Genomic DNA, 22,282 nt, shown 5'->3' on the forward strand with positions numbered 1-22,282 from the left:
AACAGGAGGTTTGTGCAGAGATCGTTTATGAGTCAATATTATGTGCTGCCACATAGGAGAATCTACAGGATTGTGTTCGACATTGATCAATGAATACAACCACTTAATAGCTTAAGATGTGATTATTATTGTACTGTCAGATTTGGCGGCTCGCAATCTTTCATCAAAAAAGGAAGCTATTACTCTATCTTCAACTGGGAGTTTCTGAGGAAAATCGTGTTCCTTTAGCCAAATCAAAAACCCTCTACATTTATAAAGGTATCTTACTACAGTTGCATCTGCCTTTGCTGATAAAACGCTCTGAAACATGTGACTCTTGCCATGTTCCAATCTGCCAGGAAATCCCAACCCAAAACTTTGAGAATGATCTATAAACCAAAAGAAAGATTTCATTGAAATTATGCACAATCAATATATACTGCACAAATAGAGCTATTGAATGGACTATATCCAAGCAGAGAATTCTTGTTCCTGCCCAAGTACAAGAGATCTGGACCTTCCAAAGAAATGAAATCTTTCACCCAGGGCGTATAATAAGACCAAAGCAACGGCCAAAATGGGGAGGAAGGCCACCATGGACATACAAGTACTCCTCTACCATTACAAGACTTCAGATACTTTAAAACACTGGGAATCAATACAATCGGTGGTACCAGGAGACAATTCTCATGAGCCAAATCCTGAGCAAATGCATCTATGCCCGACGTCTTGGGATTCCAAAACTTGAAAAATAGCGAGGTAACTTTGCATTATAAAAGGCTGCAAAACAATCCATTGTAAAAGGGCCTATCTATCATTTATAGTGTCAAATAACTGTGGTGAAATCATCCAACCGTCCGTGTCAACCAATATACTAACACAATCTGCTTGATCGTTCATAGATCTCGGAATCCATTCCACTTCCAGTCTTCAATCCGACATAATACAAGTGTTGAAAATACCTATGGCAAGTTTTTGTAAATCGAGTTTCGTACTTCCAACCTCTGCAATATATGCTGCAGATTGGCTGTCGGTATACGTATATTTTTGAATTAGAAATTATGGGCATGAAAGAAGCAATCGCAAAAGCAGCAGTGTTCAACTCTCGCCACTTAAAACTCATCCTAGCTTCTTCAACATTCCAGTTTTTGTGAGCGGTGTGGACATCGTTGCGTATTATTGCCCCCGAACCAACAGCACTAGCATCACAACATATTATTTTGTTTACTTTGCCAGATGTGAATATGTTTCTTACATTTTGGGGGGAGACATTATTCTCCCAAAATGTCAACTCAGCGACGCAATTTTCATCCAGACTTATCTATTGGTCTTCGTGGGAGGCTCCATCTATTGTAAACTGGCAGTTCCGGGTGGGTTAACCTAGACAGATTAACTACCACTGGACCCAATGATATAACTTGTCCCACGAAAGAATGTAGTTTCCTTGTTGTGATTATGTCCGACCCCTTAATCTCTGCTACAGTATTGTGTGGAGAATTTCATCTATCCTTTTCTGAAGGACCTGCAAAGTTTCCAAGGATGTGTCCCAAGTCATACCGAGCAACTCAATTTTATAAGTGGGATTCCAATAGCTTTTACCGATATTATATACAAAGCCAGCTCTAATTAGATCATTTTTAACATGAAATACCTGTAGCCACACTTAGATTCAGTGCACTGTCACCTGACGTCAAAGGAATAACACAAAACCCATCATCCAAATGAATTGCGACAAGAATACCAGCGGCACACCAATGAGTGACGGGAGGCTTCATCATCATCATAGTAAATAGCAATGAAGCTGATAAAAGACCAAATGGCAACACTGTAAATTCAAAATACCTTCTAACATCATTGATAACCCAGGAGAAACCTAAATATTTCTGGTTATCGGCAAAAATATCAATGTGTTGGTATCTGGACTTTAAATCAAAAGAAAACGTGAGCATTTTTGGACAAGAATTGAAGACCTATTTTCCAGTCGTCCAGTTTAAATGAAATCTACAGTATAAATTCATTTATTTTACTGAGGTCTAGAATAAGCCTGCGTTTGCCGGTAGGTTGATATGCAACGGACAATGGATTAACCACGAAAGAAGGAACAGTTTTCTCAACGATCCTACCAGAGTTTAACAATTTCAAAATAGATTCCACCACAGAGGCATCTTCAAGAATAGCGGATTTATTGTTATTAGAAAATAAACAATGGGGTGGAGTGATAAACGGGATTCGATATCCTTGTTCAATGACCGACATTATCATTGAAGAGGCACCTATCTTCTGCCAATACTGGAATGCTCATGCAACCTTCCTTTATAACATTAATATTATCCGAGGGGATATCCGTAGCACAACATGATTCATAATCACAATTTACCTCCTATACGTCGCTGAACTTGCCATACAAGTTAGACACCTTAGGGCAGGTGAAATCATGTAGAAGAGGGCTTGCTATCGGCGATTGCTGACTTGGTTGTATATCCTGAGACGGGTCCCTCAATTGCAGGACCGAAGGCACAGACAGGTCGCAGAATGTTTGGCGCTTGCTACGGGATGCCTCTGGTATGGTAGTTGATGTACCCAAGCGGGAGTGCCGACTGTGCTTTGGGTCTAACTCGGTGCGGCATTGTAGGGTTAAAGGCGAAGGGGCAGTCACGGAACCAATGTCCGTGAATTATGAAGTTAAAACAGCCATCATTTGACACGCCTGGAATATAAAGAACAAACAAACGAAGCACTAGAAATACAAGAATTTAACGTGCATAAACGAGAGCTAGAAAGTGTGGTCGATACTCGACATGAAGCGTTGGCCTGAAAGTGAAAAGCTCGGCAATATGCACGCCGTATAAGTAGTATACGCCTGGAATCACTACAATGGAAATAGTTGAATCAAGCACAAGGGAGTGGAATGAGCTAACACCACAGCATTCCATCCAAAGGTAGTATTCGCCCGTTCCGGTATTTCGGCCGCTCAAACAAACAAAACTAAATTTGCATAAGAACGACATGATCTTGCTTCATGTACACGGAGTCGTCACCAATCAAAGTAGTCAGACTCATAGACTCGTCCATTATAATGGGGTAAGAACGACGTAAAAACAATGCCGGTAATTTGATTGTCTGCTACCACTTTTGTTAGATGAGCTAATTCGCTGTGTACAAACGGTCTGCAGATTCGTCAAGTCGAGATTTCAGAACTCGCAGTAATGAAGAGGACACAAGAGGGCGCAAAGCAAGTAACACCGTGGCAGCATCCACATACCGAATCATAAGCGCTGACTACGTCAATGAGGATCCCGACTTGGTCAAGTCTATGTGCGAGGCGAACTTTAAAACTATGGTCGGCTTACCATCGCGAAGAAAGAGAAAAATCTTTCTGTTTTCTCGAAAGCTTCAGCGGTCTAGGCGGAAATATTTCACAGACTGACCGAGGCTGGTTTGTACTATCTTTAAAATAAGATATTCCGGGATTACACTGTAGTCCTGTTCTTGGGATTTGAATAATGGTGTCACCAGATGCGCGCATAAACATCTGCCCTTGTTACCGTGTGGCTAGTTTCATCCCACCCCTTCGCCAAGCGCCCTCTGTTACGTCACAGTATTTATTGCTGTTACATTTTTTGTTGAATCGTCACTGCCAAACTGTAAACAGCTCAGAAAAATTTTGAATTGAGTCATTCTTTTCTTGGAATAAATGTCAGACAGTATGACGAGTGGCGACCATTTTTAATTCCTTTGACAGTTGACGTTATTTTGTGTGTACTCCCTCTACTATAGCGAATTCCTTGTTAAAAGGATTTCGTTACAGTTTTTGATGGCAGCGGTGGGATTCCGCTAAGAATAAGGAACAACTGACATTGTCAGCAAGTAAAATTCTTAGTTTGCAGTGGAGGAAACTATAAGTCGGTAAAAGAAAGATGGAAGTGATTTTCGTTACAATACTTCAGTTTGAAATCTAAAGACAGGTCTTAGATGCCCCCTACCTTTCCTGATATCGAGAATTAAATTCTCAATTCTGCCAAGTTGAGACCCATTACCTGGCCTCATCTGTTCTTAGACTGACACCTGTTGGCCCAGCGTATCAATCAAGCACAAATTGGTGCATGTGCACATCATTAATTCTTGCAATGTGTAATACCTGATTATCATTGTCTTTAAGTGTGCTTCGGTCCATTTGAAAAGTTAATTGTTCTCTCTCGGTTCTGACTAGACTTGTCTTAAATATAATTATTCGACCAGTGTCGGATGTTTGCTAGTGCAAGATGTAAAAAGTTGTCAACAATTCTGGGCTTTGACCTGGATCAAAAACTCATACCTCAGGAGTGGCATATCGGGTCAACGGTCCACTAGGACGGGCAAAATGGTTTTTATCGGTCAGACAGTTTGCGACTCTTCATTCTTTCACCCGTGAAAAGAATCTACACTCAAATAAAAGGTGGTTTTACCGTTTTTAATGTGCTGGCGTGTTTATTAAAAAAAAAGTACAATAAATTGTCCCCACGCCACCGCCGCTTGGGGTAATGAATTTACCTTGTCGTTGCCGACAGAGTCCTTGTTAAGAATAGGTAATAACTGTGCCTTGATCCTCACACTGACAGAGGATCCATCATTTTGACCATTCCTGTTTCAGAAAAAGAAACTTGGTAATACACGAGAGCAGTTATTGTCCCTTTCAACTCTTTGTTGACTAATGCAGACTGTGGTTTGGTGAAGGTCTATGGTTCAGCATCCTATATAAAATCAATGAAGTAGGCCTCTCTTCACCAAAATAACAATAACCAATATGTATATTGTTGCTGCGTGGCTACGGCAATAAGGAGCCATTCACACACTATCTTACTCTTAGGCCATGGCCGTAGTCGCACAGTTCCAGATCAATGCCCTTCCATGGCTCTTTTGGTGAAGAACCTTCATTTTGTATAGGATACTGAACCATAGCAGGTCTTCTTTTTTCTACTGGCTGGCAGACGATTCATCATTGTGGCCTTTAGTGTGGCATACGAAAATGAGACTAACCATCCTTATACAAATTCATTCAGTTGCTGATCCTTTCAAATCTAAGTTGAATATAATCTGCATGGTCGCGACAAAGTCTAGGGTTTGGTTGAATACCTTCTACAAACTCTGTATAGTGCAGGTTCTTCAACCGCAAAATAGCTGCAACAGTAGGGTATCAGGCGCGGATCCACGAGGCTGGGGTCAACCGGTATTCAAACTTTCAATTTCAAACTTTCCCTTCAATGTTTTGGTGAGTTACAGAACGACTTTTTTGAAGATATTTAGATCGAAAAAAAAAAGGACCACCCCAAAAAACCGTCTAGGAGGTTGCCAAAGATTTGCCTTTTTCGCAGTATATTGTGGGAAATGGTTGACAAATCTTATTCACAGGCTGCGCGCGCAGGAAACTTGAATTATTCGCGATGTTTGTCGAGAAGGTAAGGCTGGTTGAAGTCGAATAATTGAATATCCGAATACTGACCTTCTATTTAGTCGAACATTCGAATATTCAGTCACACTGGACGGCAGATTTTTGAAGAACAAGGCATGAACCGAAGCAGTTTTATTAACGCACATAACTACACATTATATTCACCAAACTTTCTTCTCTCTCATGTGAAAACCCCCAACAATCAAAGCTTTAAATATACACGCAAGGTTAATTATTTTTTCACTAACAGTACGATCAATTGCAAAGATTATCCATAAGTTTTCCCTTCCAATTTCAGCAAATCCTACTCATTTTTGTCAACCCGTAGTCACATTCGCACAGTTGCTACGGTTTGGTTTCCTTTGGAGTTTCTTTTTTCCTATTCTGACATCCCTTTCCGTTTTGGTGCACACACACCTTTTTTAAAGCTTTGCCGTTCAGTAAAATAAAAAGGTATCCAGAGGTTTCTTATTAGCAACTGTTGAATTTTACTTGCATCACTATGTGGGTGCTTTTCTTATGTTTGTCCTCGGTTTTCATTGGCTGTATGCAGCCTGAATGAATTCTTATACGGCAAAGGAGGAATATCTCTCAGGAAACTGTGATGTTACTGTGTATGAACAGTAAAGGCACAGACGGCTTGCTAATAACATGACGTTTCTTGTTCAAGGACAGAACTTTAATTCAATAGCGATCTGTCTGTAACCGAACAGAGAAGAGCGGGAAAAATATGCGGCGAGTGGAACAGAGCGGAGCAATTATTTACAGAATACTCCCAAAACAGTAATATCTACAATAGTTTATTGACACTTGCAACAGAAAAAGAACTGTTCAGTTACACAATTTTTCACAGTGTAAATGATGGATGAATCGATCCATAAATACCAACACCATAAATGCCATCCATAAATACCAACTCATACAACATCCAAATTTTTAAATTCAGTTTTCTATGGCTACTGGCTGCCATCTCGAATCGTTGCCCAGCTGTATTGCTTTTGCACTTGGCGTTCGTAATCAGTATTTCAGAACACTGTTCGTAAGTAGGCTATGTGGAGAACGCCCTTTGGCGTCAGCATACCCGATTCATTTGAATGCACATGACATGACCCACGTTGAACACTGTTATTGCATAGCACCAATAAGACCGGTGGTGTCAATAGGACGGGATATAGAGTTTGATAGCTTAGTCCTTGTGCAGTATTTAAACTCGTGCATTCCATCAGGAGAAGACCAACCACCCAGAGCCAACATGTTTCAGTTGCTCAAGAACAAAATCGAGAGCGTGGAAAAATTTATGACTGATTTCTACACAAAGCATGTTCAGAGCATGGACAAACTCGCGGTAGATTACACCGCTTATGTTGACAAAGAAACCCAAAAGTACAACCGTTTGCGTGACATGGACTTGTTCGTCCTGGATAACTCGATCCGTGAGAGCACCGTGGGACAGTTACGGGGGCATACTCTGGAGGACAAGTGGCGGGTATTCGATGAAGTCAAACGGTGTGGATTCAGCGACATCATCGTTGCCGCGTTCTCGCACATGACGCGCGTGGATGACGTCTTCGTGAAGAAGCTGGTGCAACAAGGCGAGAACCCTAGAGGGCTGTATGCTTTCTCTGAGGTAACTGCAGGTAGGTGTGATATTGTGAAGTTCAAATCCAGCCAAACGTATTGTTTGGGTTGTAACTCATTCCAATCTAACCAACAAACCTATCCTAACTCAAAGACACCTCTTTAAGTATAACGCAATTCTGATGTAAACCAAGATCCATCCCAGTCATTATGATCAAAGCAAGGCAGAGGAGACAAGCAAAAAACATTCATAAGCAAAGGCTTTCGGGGTTTGGGCACAAAATATTAAAATGGAAACATGCCACCATACTTATTTTTATTCTTTATTCAAAGGCACAAAAGATAGGATTCCAGACACAGAGACCGTCCCCGTAGGATTGTGCAAGATGAAGGAGACGGGGCTTTGGAACGCGATCTTAGAGGTGGACTTCGCCGATGCGGTGTACGACTTCAGCCGCTTCAGCATGAAGGACCTGTGCGCGCTGGTCGAGAAGTGGATCTTGTGGGTGTACGACAACCTGAATCGAGACGCCAAAGTCCTGGTCAACTTGCGAGATCTGACCGATATCATGCACACAGTGCCCGTCCGGGCCTTCCAGCTGGTCAAGTTCTTGGCCGAGATGCCCGAGGATGTCCGTCCCTTTGGTTTGCTGTTCGAGGAGGCCAAGGGCACCTGTATGCCTGAGGAGTGCGGTAGCTGGGCCAAGTACATCCGTAAGATCATGGATGCTCACAACTGGAATGGGAAATTGCTGGTACACATCCACGAGAAGTATGGCTACGCAGACACCTCACAGCTCGAGGTAAGCTCAGTGTTTTATCTTTATGAAAAGTTGTTAGTTACTGAGTGTGCATTGAAGGCCAAAGTGCAAGATTGTCATTGTTATGTAGACATTCATGCATAGGCCCCTGATGGAATCGGCTAGGGGCGACTCGGCCAGGGGGCGAGTTGGCTAGGAGGCGGGATGGTAAGGGGCGAGTCGGTAAGGGGTGAGCCTGCCAGGGGGCGAGTTGACCTACAATCGGTTCAGTAGCTCGTTGGGGAGCTGGGGTCCGGACAACTCGGCCGTTTGCCAACTGGAATCCGGACAACTCGACGGTTGAGACAACTCGACCGTCTGTGCGTAAAAGGGAGAGACAAGTCGTCCGTTGGGACAAGTCGTCTGTTGGAACACTCTCCGCTCAGCCCAGTCGTCTACTGAGGTCACAGTGTAAAATACTATACACTGTATACCTTAATGATAGGATGGAATTTCATGTAGTAGAATATTAGACAAGCCCAATTTCTGAGGTATTTATAAAAATGGTTGCTGTAGTAAGTCAATCTTTGCGCAAGCAACCGATCTTGCACCCACGCTGCAAGTATATACCCGGCCATATTAATTACAGTCGTCTTCCTAGTTCCGGATCGCTTGAAATAAAAAAAATTACCTCCTTGGTGTTGTCCTCTAGTTCTACATTCTCAGACAGATTCTGGTTTCAAAGTGAAATGTAAACTTCTTCTTGAACAAAACTTGCTCTCGGACGAATGACGAATAGTGTATGGCGATATTTCTCACTCACTACGAGTGATCCCAAATCCTTCATACTCAACAGTCATATAAACACTTGCATCTACTGTCTGTTTAATCAAAATGAGTTTCAAAGGTACGTTTTATTAAAAGTGGCCGAAAACTGAACGCATATTGTTTCCTAGTTTGGATCGCGCATTAAGTGCATGCGCGCAATATGCTTTGCGAACTCATCTCGCTAATACGGACGTTCCAGAAATGTATGTGACGTAATGGGTTTGTCAGCTGTGCATGTGCAGCACGATGTAGTATCGTTGATGGCTCACGCTGTGCAGCTGAAAAGGTTGAGTCGAACTTTACACAAGATCCATTTTTTTTATTCATTGGAATTCTTATTTATTAACAAGGTTTTTCTAAATTGAGAAATTTTTCATTAGGAAATAAGCTTTTTACACTGGTTCTGGCTGAAAATATATTTGAGGCTCGCGTGGTTTCTTTCCGGAAACCGATCCAGAACGAGAAAAAGTGTCACCACTTCCGTCGATCCCGTACGTCCAAATTAAAAGTTTAAAATTTGAAACTGATTTGGTGGTAACCGTGGTATCTCTATCACACAAGTGGACGGTGACCACATTTCACTGGAATTCGAGGATTTTTGTAGAGCTACAATCTGACTGAATAATTTCGCTACCTTGAACTGGGAAAACGACTGCATTAGATCTCACTGGTCGAGTTGTCTCTCTGTCAAAGTCGAGTTGTCCTAACGGACGACTTGGCAAACGGTTTAGTTGTCTCAAGGGTTGAATTGTCCGAAGTCGAGTTGGCAAACGGTCGAGTTGTCCGGACCCCTAAGGTTAGATTAATGAATGAAACAAAAAATGAACGTTTCCCAAAGTCTCCCCTTCTTTTTTTGCCTTCGTTTGGGATATATTTCTGTGTTAGAATTACTTTTGTGTGACATTCCCCTCGAAGACAGAAACGGGTATTTATAAAAATGAAACCAAAAACCACACGATCTCCGCTTTGTCTCTGGCAATTATTTAATTCTGGTGAAGAGATGATACAATAAAATTAATATATGCAACCCGCAGTCGAGGTCTAAGCCTGATATTTGCCTCGTTTGTTGGAAAAAGGATTTAAAGACATTGAATCGCCACAAAATGGCCTTTTACCCTACATTGAGTTTGAGTGCGCCCCAATGGATGGCAGCTCCTAAAAAATCCTGTTGCATTTTTTTCTCTCTATTTTGCCGATATTTCTCTATTTTGACTTTGTTATTGATATCCACTTCACACTTATTGTAAGCTTGTGCTATGCGGATGCTGCAAAACGTTGAATGGTAAAATTCTGGCTTCAGAAGAAAACTCTTACCTTGTTATCTTGTACTGCCGGAGGTGCAATCCATAGCAGGCTATACCAAACACTACATGCGGCAACGGGACCCCTAATGTGATGCACAAGCCATATACCCTAAGGCTATTGTTCGTACTGCACCCCTGGAAATCTGAAAGGAATTCCACAGATTCCGTAAACACAAAAGAAGAGACACAATTGCGGGGTCCCCCTTTGCTGCATATCGCGTATCAAATGTACTAAAAGCTCCGCTCAGTCAAGTGTGCATAGATCAGTGCTTTGTGTGGAATACTTCCTTTGTATTCTCTGCTGGACCCATCGTGTGCTGAACAATAAGTTCAATGGAAGTGAGTGCCTGGGCAGTGGCGGTTCTTGTCTAGACAATATAAAGGCTCAATAAAGAAATCTTCTCAGGTATCTCGAAAACCACATTGCTTACTATTGGAGAGACATCTGCAACTTTCCTGATTGATGTACTGGCATCTTGTGACATCAATCCAAACGCCTGTTCAAATCTTAACCAGACGAAACTGACAGTTGAGCCGGGAAATGCCACAAATTGATAAAAACCATTATACGTGTAGTTCTGAGCATTAACTAACGGCACTGAGGGCATTGAATACGTTTGGAGCACAATCAGCTCTCTTGGAATACATCTCCATCTTCAGAGGACATGCTATGGTAATAGAGGTGGACGACGTCAACAATGGACAAAACATAACCAATTATTTGACATGGTGTTTCAAATCCCTACATAAGCAACATTGATACTATACTGAAATCACACACTTACCAACCAAGGAAAGTGCCACAATCTCTAGTCAATGCAACATCTGTGTCAGCATTCAAGGAGGTAGTCGGGCAATATTTAAATTTATGGGTTGTTTTAAATTTGCGTCAAACAAGGAATACTTCATTGGTAAGAAAATTTATCGTTCATTTATTTATCAGATATTAGCAAAAACCCGGACAACACCATGAAATTATAAGGCAATGTTTCAGGACGGCGAGTAAGCGTTTGATGTTTCCTCTCCGCCAAATCATGTTGAATGAACCCGAAGCCGCCTTCGTGCTTTTGAATTCCCCGACACCACAAGCTGGATACACCGCTGGTCAACGAGCGTCAGCGAGCGCATCAAAGCGCCAATAAGTTAATCAAGCATATTTATGCAAAAAGTTGTGTTATTATGCAAGACTCATGTTAATTACGCTCCCAAAAATCATATTAAATGCATCACATTTTCGTCTTCCGTGTTCGTTCTCTTTTTCCTGCAAGAATGTGGAAGCAAATTCACCATGTTTCTTACACAGTTACAGATTTTAGCTTGAAGTCTCTTCAATGTAACAAAACCACTTGTTAAATCTTTAGAGGGTACATACAAGTGTTGACACTTTATCAACGCTACATGTGTGTTGACACTTATTGACGCTAGTTAACGCTAAATGGCACGACCAGTCACAAAAGGGCAGGGGGCTCAAGATGGAGATAAAAGGAAAAAAGAAAAACATTATGAAACGGGATGAAAATCACCAATTTATTAACGCTAACCCCTCCCGTTGTTAACAGATTATCAAGTTATAGCCAATGAGTGCTTACCCCCCCCCCCCCGAACGAGTGGTTGGCCCCAGGAAAAACCTAGCGACGACCATGTAAACTTAATAAACTTCAAAGATAAATAAAGAATGAGTAGCCTTATATGATATTTCAGCTTTACACTTTGCGTTTGTTTTTACATTGTAGAGTTTGATGTATGGTGCTGATGGAACCTGGGGCAGCATCTGCATCGAAGGTGCTGCCATGGGCAACGCATCCACATGCGTTACCATGATGAACCTCATCCGCCTCGGCAACAAGAAGATTCTCAAGAAATACAACTGCTCGTATCTGAGGAAGGCTGCCACTAACGTAACCAAAATCACTACGGGTCGGGATCCTCACCTCAAGCAGCCTGTGTACGGAGAAAGAGCCCTGGACTTCGTCTTGGGATTGGCGAAGGAGGACTTCGACTTGGCTGATTTCTTCGGGGAAGAAGCTCCCAAGAGGATTAGCTCTTTAGCCTCCGATGAGATGATCCGCTTGAGGATGGTTGAGCTTTTTGGAGACGATCCTCAGTTCACTCTTGAGCAGGCTCACAAGATGAAAGAAGTCATGCTTGAAGACCTTCGGAACAACAGGTAAGGCAGGAAGTATTTTGTTGTTGTTGAAGGGTTTAAAAAAAATCAAATTTGGTAAATTTTCACAATTGCCTTACAATGGAAAGGCAAAATTTCCACAATGAAATGGTCAGGGAGGGTCTAGTTAAAACCAAGGACGGATTTGCGCGGGGGAGATGTAAATTAATTTAAGATTTTGCCCTGCTCGACGTGTATTTTAACATTGTATGCTCTGTGTATGCCCCGAAGGCTTGTGAAAAGACCACAAGCGTACTTGGGTGGGACTCGAACCAAGACCTCCTGCTTACGTCTGCACTAGTAAAAAAAATCCAAAATTACTTTACATCTCCCCGGCGCAAACCCATCCTTGAAATAGTTGTTCGCGGTTCCCGCTGCTACAATTGATTCCAACCAGCCAGCCGACCACGATAAGCTCGGTTTTTTCTTTTTCTTCCTTATTGCTGAAAATACTCTCACTACAATTTATTCATTCATGCAAAATTGATCAAAGACGAATGATTCGAAATATATCGTCTAAAGACATGATCAGTGAAACTTAGTGAGAAGAGAAACTAACTACCACACTGTGACTGTACCAAGGTCATTTTTTATCATAGCCGACACTTTGCTCGTGCTAAAACATTGCCAAAAAAATTAAATAAGGCTAAGCTAAGAGGAAGTGATAACCTCGTGATCACAGGTCCTACACAATGTAGCCAATCACAGTGCAAAGCCATCAGCCCTTCCCAGCGCTCTGTTTGAGCACTGGGCGAACTCGCCCAGTAGCCACAAAGACTCTGCTCGCACTTTGAGGAGTCCCCAACCTCAAACATAATTTGCAGGCTTTCAGAATTTCAGATTCCTTCGTGCTATTACTTGTGCAGTAGCAGCAGGCCTTATTTTAAAGTTAGCCATCGAATCAAAAGTGAGGTGAACCTGTAAAATTATAACAAAATAATAATAATGTAGTAGGGTAAATTATAGATTCGGACTCATTCACAACAGTGGACGTGATTTCGTACACAGACATATAGCCTAGATGAACGACACGAGACATTGGAATTCTGTTTAAGGAACAGGAACCCCAAATTCTTGGGGGTTCACGTTTCTTGGTATAGGTCAGTTAGCCATCATAGGCTGAATGAAAATCATTCATTCATCACAAACCACAGAAGGAAATTCACAAGAAGCTCACATAATATAATAAAGGGTCGTTAGTAAGAATCAATCAATCCCGAAATACTGTTACAGCCATGAGTCATTCAAGGTTCCTAATACAAGTTACATTACAAGTGTTGAAATGCATGTACCAGGCTAAGCACTTGCCCTAGCAAACTGGTCTCTTCAAGCATTTGGCCGGAGACCTGTCATGACCAAAGAGTATGTTATGACGCTGACTGTGCTGTATTCAAACTTGCACCACTCCCTCTAGGAAGGAGGAGTACATGAGTCTGGTCGGAGTGGCTCTCCTCTTTGATCGCGCTGGAGGAAAACTTACTGAGAAGATGCGAGACATGATAGAGAAAATGGAGATGAACGACACCCATTCAGAGATGATGCTCGACGAAGTCCGAAAGATCTGGGACACCTGGGACCTGAAGGATGAGGTGCAAGGAGACGAGATGCTGCAGTACGACTCTTTCTACAACGGCTTCATGGCACCATACTTCGCCTGCTATCGGTGCTCCGATACTAGACAAGCTCTGCAGGCTATTGATATGGATGCAGACGGACAGGTAGACTGGAGCGAGTTCTTGGTCTACCTGAAGTGGGCGCTGCACCAGTATCCAAACATCAAAGATACTCAAGAATTGTTGGATATCACCTTCAGGAAGGGGATCATCCCTGCTATGCGGGATGAACTCCTCAAGGAGGCTTAAGATTACTATCATTCACACTACAGCGGTCATTTTTTTACCTAACGTTTTGCATGCGAAGAATTAAGTTTGATTAAAAAACAGAAGTTTACATTGTTTCAAGAGAATTACTGTAAACAGCAGTGGGTGCCGTCTATTGAACATAATTGTGGCGTGCATGATAAATTTTGCGTGATCATTGAACAGAAATAATTCTTACAGCCTGGACAATAACTATGCTATCGGACAAGATATGCACATTTTTATATCATGTATAGGGTTTTCGGTACATTTAACAAGGAAAAATGAATTAAATTTGTGGGAAAATATGTAGACGTCTCAGATTAATATTATGTTTCATTGACTAATTCACTTTTACACACAGTAAACGGTGGCGGTGAACAATCTATTTTTAATTTTATGTTTTGGTGAAAGTGATAGATTAAGTTGTAGGTGATGAATTATTCATGACTTTGTGCTGTGTATTATTCATGACTTTATGATGCATTATTCATGACTTTGTTACCACTTAGTCGGTTTATATTAATTGGAGAATTAGTTCATAACAGTTACAGCTAACTTTCACTTTATACTCCCAGTCACACCAATTCACGTTTACGGTCTTGTTTGCCCAGAGATCTCCCAGATAAATTGTTTTTCGGGTCAAGCTCACTCACAAATATGTCGTTTTACCAAACAAAAGACAATCAAACAGAAAACAGACTTTCAAACAGAAAACGCAGGAAAACGCATACACATGTAAATGTAACGCCGTTGTAGGATTGAAAATGCAACAATATTGGCATAATTTAACCAGCAAAACAATTAATTCAAAATTAGCGACAGCATAGGGTGCCACATTGTAAAAGAAATAATTTCATTATATGATGTCGGATCAAAGTCTTTTTTCAATAGGATAAAAAGATGCCAAAAATTCACGAGGTTGATTTGATTATCAAATATGTGTAGGTGAAGGTAGAATTAGTTTATGCCAAAATTCATGATATAGTGGTCTTTAAATCAGTTGAGATTAATAAATTACTCAGTTTATGAAAATGTCAACTACCCTTTTGCTTATACTCAGTAACATTATCATTATTACACGTATCAATGGTAAGTCATTAAATTCAGGTCTGTTTGGTTCGTTTTTCCTTTTGGTATTTTCACCGTATCAGTTATTGGGTAAATTTGATTAAGCACTGGTTACAAAATATTTTATACCCTAAATCACACCTTTAGGATAGGCCTGTGTTAAAATCGTATATAAATTTAAGACTTGATGAATAATGTAGTAAATGGGACAAAAGTAGCGTAATCGTAAGTTATGTTGGATTTGAATGACCAATAGCTCGCAATTTTAAACAAATCGTCGGTGGACAAATAAAACGGTATGAAGTTGGTGTGGGAAAACGAAGTCAGTTGCTGATATTACTGTGTTGCAGAGGTTAATTTTGTCTTACCATAAGGGAGGAACTCCCCCGATACGGCACTGCTGTGGGGTGCGGGGGTTAAAATTCTCATTGCAACCTATCAGAGAATTCAAATCCATTTGGGGAAATGGCAAGAATTATACCACTCTCACAAAGGATCCATCATAATGGCCGTTAGTCCACACAAAAGAGAGGCTTGACATGCAAGCTCAATTGTTGACCTTTTCAACTCTTAACTGAAATAATACAGGCTACCGGTACGTGCATGGTTTCGTGAAGGTGTATACTGTAGTCCAATATCCTATACAAAATTAGTAAAGGTTCTTTACAAATATAGCAATAACCCACAGCACATGTAGTGCATTGCTTATTGTGCGGACTACTTTACAGCAGAGTGTTGACACATACTCTTCGGCCGTAGCCGTTTACGGCAGACGCATATGCGAAGATCTTATAAAACACTAGCCTAGTCAAACCTCGTCTAGAGCACTCGTCATCAGTCTGGGACGCTTAAAATGGTGTTTTTTTTCTTGAATACGGCTCATTCACTGCGGTCAGTTATTCGGCCCAGTGAGCTCCTCAGTTAACCGAGGTGGTTGTTTTCGGGAGCCTGACCTCAATCCCTTCGCGACTGGCAAGTTCAATATGCACAATAATGGACGTGACTCGCACAAAAACCGGTCCAGGCACTTCAAATGGGAAAACGTGACTTTGCCTTGGGCTTCAGCAACTTCAATTCTGTATACTGGCCTGCAAGCCTATGCAACACTGGTTACGAACAATCAGAACAACGATTCCCCTCACGAAAATTCAGAGGATGAATAAATCCCAGCTAGTGAATCCGATAAGAGGGACCGTAAAGAAAGGAGCATTCCACGCGTTGCCACTGGGAGAACAATCAAATAACCCTTGAAAATATGTAACGAATGGTGTAAATTCGAATAATACCGAGATTTCTCACTTTCGGGGCTAAGGTACACTGTGTTTGAGTCTCACTTTTCTTCGTAAGAAGGCCACATTTTGCAGATGAATGGCTGGGGCAAGTTGCACTTCAGGTCGTTCCATTTTCTCCACTTGATCTCCATACAGTCTTCCCCGTTTGCATTGTTAGGTTCACCCGGAAGGAATCAGTAGAAGGGTCGGCGAATGCTCTAAAAGCTTTGCCCAGCAAGCATACAGCGCAACTTGCGAAGACGTAAATGGATCCGTCCACACAAAGTTCATTTCTCTGAGAAGTTTGAAAGGCATTTGCATGTGGGAGTTGTATGGTTCTAAAATAAAGAGGAAATCATCACCTCTGTAAAAAAAAAAATCCACTAAAAGCAAACAAACGAACATGCGAGCCACACCAGCCAGCCAATCAAGGCAGATACTTGAATATATTTTAAAGACATTCAGGTATGTTTTAAATGCTTAGAAACCCTTCACATGAATACAGCAGTAGGTGGGGGCCTATGGTTTAAATGGTTTAGGAAATTAATGTGAAACGTAATACTAAAGAAACATTAAGTCAAGATGTGCGTGCTTTTGTGACGTCACAATGACTTACCAGGTATTAAAATTACAAGAATGTAACATATAATGAGCGCTCTGAAATATATTGCAAATATATATTTCAGAAAACTAATTATATATTATATTCTTGTGAATATTCTGATCACGGTGCTACGCAGCCCTTTCATATTAAAATTACAAGTAATTGATGACGTAACAAGGTATCAAATTACAACAAATTTCAGGCCAAAATAAATAGAAACAAGTAAAAGAAATGTTTAAGTTGAACCTGCGAAGTTAACCTTGACTCTGTCCTTTGAATACGGATAATTCGTAATAAACTGCACCACTGAGAGGTTGTCAAAGATTGGCCTTTTTCGTAGATATCAATTGATTTTAGAGCATCTAAAAACAATTCTCTGCACCTAGTGTACGTTAGTGGTTTGTTCCGAGTACGCTTGTAAGATTTGGTGGAAGAACAAAATGTAAGGGGGGTAAAAATAAACTTGTCGTCCCCAATACCTATACCGGGTCTGTGCAAAAACCTTAGCAAAATACAAAATGGCGAATGACTCTCTTGAGAAAACGGAATAAACGCCACGTTAACCTGCCTGAACTTATCAGTTTTTGGATTTAGGAATGAAAATCTTAAAACCTTTGCTGTTGGGAAGAACCGTAATATGATTTCATTTCTGTAATTTCATTATGTCTTAATAAGAAAGCATACTTAATACACACATAACATGCAGGACGAAACTGCATAAGAGAACAATCGTCTTTGGCAAAGATGTCCAATATTTTGCTTAAGTTGCTCCAAAGTTAAAGGAACCTTTTGAGCCGGAGGGTGGTGAAGATCTTTTCTGAAACTAATCAGCATTTGTTGAACAAGAGGAGAATCTACATGATTGATGTGTGAACATTCATTAAGGAGTGAAGCCATTTGATGGCACCAGCAGTTGTTGCAACGACACTATCAGAATTGGACCTGGACTTGATTTCAGAAAAATAAACTGCCAAAACATCTTCCCTTATTGGAAACGAAAGACGAAATCTATTCTTAACCAACCATTTTATAAAAAGTTGACACCCGTAAAAATATGAATTGTACGTACCCTCCGACTTGGAAGCAATAGCCTCATACAACAATTGCTCCTTACGACCGGAAATTGCAGGTGGAAATTCTAGCCAAAAAGGTTGCTGGAGAACGATCTGTATAAAAACAAAGGATAGCATTACCGGACAATATATACAACAATCAGAATTTTGACGGCGCCCACCAGACTCTCAAATTCAGATGAGCCAAGCAAAGAATGTTTACTTCCTCCGTGAATTAGGTACAAATTTCCAGGCACTGTAATCCTGTCTACTATGAAGGGCTTGAAGATTGTCCATAATAAAGGTCAAAAAGGGCTGGACGGCCACCAAGGAAAACCAGAACACCGGTTCCTGTGCAAGAACGTAAATGAAAAAGAACCTGTGGAATTAAGGAAACCGGAGGAACTAATAAAACCTTTTCAGCGGACCAGTCTTGCGCAAAAGCGTCAATGGCTTCGGCCCCCGGATTCCAAAATCTGGAAAAGAAACGAGGAAATTTTGCATTATAGTAGGAAGCGAAACAGTCGACGGTTAAGGGACTCCACCTATCAATGATGGATTTGAAAAAAATGATCAGAAAGACCCCAATCATCAACTTATAATAATTTGCTTGCTCGTTAAAATCGGCTTGCCCATTAAGAGAAGGGAATCCATTCAATTTCGAGATAGAGTTAGTTTTCTAAGCAAAAATAAAAAAAATCCAAAGCCAAAGACTGGAGATGAGGTTTCATACTGCCAACTTCAATTATTTTGGAAGCCGCCTTATTATCTGTGAAAACTTTGACAAGCGATTTCGCGGTCAATGGCAAGAAAGAACGTAACGAAAATAACACAGTTTCCAACTACCGCCAAGTTGAACATTTTGATTTGTCATCTGAGGAAACGTTTTTACGAGCCATCTGACCATTACTGCAAATAACCGCTCCCGAGGCGAAATAACTGGCGTCTGAGCAGATGATTTTGTTCGTTTGGGGAAATAGAAAACGTCGGTTTAAACGAGAAACATTCTTGTGCAAGAATTCAAGCTCAGATAGACAAGAATTGTTAAGTCTGATGATCTTATCCTCATCTTTAGCTATCGCTATGGTGATTTGACAATTGCTGAAGATTACTCTACTGACATTACCGACTACAAGAGATAAAGAAATAATCTGCCCAACTACAGAATGTAAATTCCTGACCAGACAATTGGGGGGTGATTGTAAGGAAACAATAGCCGATTGAAGTTTGTGAACACGACGATCCAAAACCTTAAGAATTCCACTAGTAGCATCCCAAGACGTGCCCAACCAAACAATGGATGAGGAAGGGTTCCATTTACTTTTGTTAATGCTATAAACGAAACCAGCTTTCAAGAGATCGATTCTACATGAAGCGATATATCGGCGGCTAATTTAGACTGCTCAAAAGGAGAATAATTGGAACGGGGAACAACAACTAAGCCATCATCCAAATACAATACGATGAAGATGCCACATGAACGACAATGAGAAACAAGGGCTTCATTAGCTTTGTGAAAACTAAAGGAGCAGAAGTTAGTCCAAACAGCAAAACTGTGAACTGAAAATACTTCTAAATGCCACCTATAGGATTATAATCCGGGAAAAGCCTAAATATTTTAGAAATGGAGGATGAATGTCAACATGATGATAGCCGGATTAGAGACCGAATAAAAATAATAGAACATTTGGCTCAAAAGAGTGCAAGGTAATCTTCCAATCTCCGAATTTGAAACAATATTTTGTGATAAAGTTATTCAACTGACTCAGATCTAAAATCAGACGCTTTTTATTCGAGGCTTGACAATCCACTGAAAGAGGGCTAGTGACATAAGTGGGGGCCCCCTATCTCGATAATTTTATTTGAAGCCAGGAGATCGGTAACCGAGTCTGTGACAAAACCGTAATTATGGAGAGCTGAAGCGTAATTTGGGAGGAAATATGATGGAGGTTCTTCTGAAAACCATAACACAAGACCATCCCTTATGATGGACAGAATCATATTCGGTACACCAATACTGACCCAAAATTCAACATGCAACTTGAGTCTACCTTTGACATTAACAGTGTCTGAATTTAAATCAGGATAGCGATCACAATGTACCTGTATTATGTCGGAAAATTTGTCAGCTTTGTAAGACTTGGAGGATGCTTGAGGTTCTTTTCCGAGTTCTGAGGTTGCAGCGAAGATGGAAGGAGTAAAGGGGCGGAAGGGCAGTGCAAATTGACTGGGGATGTCTCTGGCAGCTCTTCATAACGTGCGGCATTGGAGTACTTGAATAGACAGAATCTGGACCAATGGCACGTGTTGCTGCAGTTGAAGCAGTTAAAGCTCGACATGCCTGTAAGAAAAAAAAACAGACAAAGCAGAATTGTAGGGGAGGGTGGGAATTGTGCAACACATGAAGTAAAAGAGAAACAGCGACGGATATTCAGCGACTGCATGAGCCTGAAGTAAAGACGTGTTGTTGATGTTTGGTTTTAATGGCGCTTTCAGCAACTCAGGCTATCTCCACCAATAACTGTACGTTTATTCATTCACGTCATTAATCAGCATCACATTACAGAGTCAGGAAGAAGGTCCACTTTTTAGAGGCAGGAGGAAACCGGAGTACCCGGAGAAAACCTGTGAGAGCGACTATGGACTTGAAACCAAATGCACTTAAAGCCTGGGCTAAGCCGGGACTCGAACCGGGGCCGCATTGGTGCAAACCGAGGAAAGAGCCGCTACGCTAACCCACTTCCCCAGCAAAGACGTGGGCAAAGACGCGCGCTTTTATGGGTAATGGTCCAGTGCTCAACAAAAAGTAAAAGCACAAAGGTAGAGAGACTGGGAATGCGAGGAATTTGGGCTATGTAGCAAACAAAACTAAACTTTCTTCTCTCTCATGTCTCATGTGAAAATCCCCAGCAATCAAAGCTTTACATATACACGCAAAGGTAATTATTTGTCTAACGAATTGTACGATTAATTGCAATGATTACTGTGGGTTTTCCCTTCCAATTAAACGTACTGGTAGTCACATTCGCACAGATCCTACGGGTTTGCTTCCTTTGGGGTTTCTTTTTTTCCGATTCTGACATTCCTATTCATTTTGGTGCACACACATTTTTTATAGCTTTGCCGTTCAGTTTCGTTTCTGTCATTCCACTCTGTTTGTGAGCATTCAAGACTATCTATCACCATTCTTCGGTGCAATCTCTGCTGCCTTTTACCAGTAAGTACAGTCAACTTTTAAACTCATCGATGCACATAGGATGTGTACCTGTGCGTGATTTTCTTTTTAGTTGACAGTAAATCTATTTTGCGTCACGAGTGATCAATATAGGAGCACTGGAAAAGTTAGTGCCGTCGGTTTTTTATTTTAAGGCGTTGTGTGTGATTCTTCTTCCATATTTAAAACACGAAAAGAAAGAAAAACGAGAAAAAAATGTTCAGAGCCTTTATCCGCGTTATTGCCCTTGAAAACTTTTCCCTTCCTATGCTGCTCACTTTTTGTAAGAACCCGGCCGCCAAAGTTCTGTACAAAGTTCCGTCGACTGGACAAAAAAACTGTCTCAAGATTCACCTTCAAACTTTTTTGTTGAAAAGTTAGATTTTACATAAGACCTAGAAAAGGCCATATTAGTGGAACGAATATGAATTCCCAATGTTGAAGCAGCTGGGATCTCTGCAGTCTTCCAACGACCGACAGAGTACTAATGTTGAGTACCCTCCGGTTCTTTTCAGAACCACACATACTCATAAAAGAGATATTCTTGCATGGTGTTACCGCAAACATTTCCATAATTATACATGTTTCATATATCCCCCTACGGGATACGCCACTGTACTGACGTACTGGACGTATTCGAAACCCCCCGGCTTTCTTGCAAAGCACGAACGTTGAACGACAAGAGGTTGGACTTTCTCTCCTTGCTTATGGTGGAGTGGAGAACGTCAAGAGCAAAGATAGCGGACTTAGGCACATAATTAGGCCTAACGTTAGTTTTCTTGCATAAAATTGAAAGCATTCGCGATACGGAAAATTAAATCGTTCGGTTAAATACATGGTCGTGAGAAATTTATGTGTATAACTTTACTAATTTATACAATATTATGTGAATATCTCTTTTGGGGTTTAAATATCCCTGTTAAAAATTGTCTGTTAAATACCAATAGATTCTATTGTCAAATGGCATTACTGAAGTTGCTTTTTGGTACAGTACATTCCACTGTCAATTTTTCTCTGTACACTAACAAGATATTCTACTGTTGTACGACTGCTATTGGAAAAGTGCGGTTGTCGGGTTTAGAAAACAACTGTGTTTGTCAGTCGAGGGCATTTTTTTAATAAACAGGAATCCAGAGGTTTCTTGTTAGCCACTGTTGAATTTTACCTGCATCACTACGTGGGTGCCAAGC

At 41.0% G+C, this 22,282-nt stretch overlaps 1 protein-coding gene and 2 pseudogenes across 2 annotated transcripts; 1 reads left to right on the top strand and 2 right to left on the bottom strand.

The window, feature by feature from the left end:
• Window positions 1-398: 398 nt before the first annotated feature.
• Window positions 399-4,915, bottom strand: LOC147799749 (uncharacterized; annotated as a pseudogene).
• Window positions 4,916-6,531: 1,616 nt separating this feature from the next.
• On the top strand, window positions 6,532-15,273 carry LOC110991105 (uncharacterized). Its single transcript, XM_087134025.1, has 4 exons — window positions 6,532-7,044; window positions 7,319-7,788; window positions 11,591-12,024; window positions 13,436-15,273. The coding sequence occupies exons 1-4, from the start codon at window positions 6,660-6,662 to the stop codon at window positions 13,881-13,883; spliced, it is 1,737 nt and encodes a 578-aa protein (XP_086990151.1). The 5' UTR covers window positions 6,532-6,659; the 3' UTR covers window positions 13,884-15,273.
• Window positions 15,274-15,418: 145 nt separating this feature from the next.
• LOC110991121 (uncharacterized) lies at window positions 15,419-20,424 on the bottom strand (annotated as a pseudogene). Its single transcript, XR_015424637.1, has 3 exons — window positions 20,420-20,424; window positions 19,982-20,126; window positions 15,419-17,992 (listed from the first exon to the last, which is right to left on the bottom strand). The product of XR_015424637.1 is annotated as an uncharacterized LOC110991121 (transcript).
• Window positions 20,425-22,282: the final 1,858 nt, after the last annotated feature.

This window comes from Acanthaster planci, linkage group LG03 (assembly GCF_054643075.1).
Source record: "Acanthaster planci isolate LZ-2023a linkage group LG03, COTS_SCS, whole genome shotgun sequence".
NCBI lineage: Eukaryota > Metazoa > Echinodermata > Asteroidea > Valvatida > Acanthasteridae > Acanthaster > Acanthaster planci.

What these genes read in the sequence shown, in the direction of transcription:
- LOC110991105 (XM_087134025.1), top strand. Translation starts at nt 6,660, where the DNA reads ATGTTTCAGTTGCTCAAGAACAAAATCGAGAGCGTGGAAAAATTTATG. An exon ending in CAGACACCTCACAGCTCGAG is followed by an intron (nt 7,789 to 11,590) that starts GTAAGCTCAGTG and finishes TTTACATTGTAG; the next exon opens with AGTTTGATGTATGGTGCTGA. An exon ending in GAAGACCTTCGGAACAACAG is followed by an intron (nt 12,025 to 13,435) that starts GTAAGGCAGGAA and finishes CACTCCCTCTAG; the next exon opens with GAAGGAGGAGTACATGAGTC.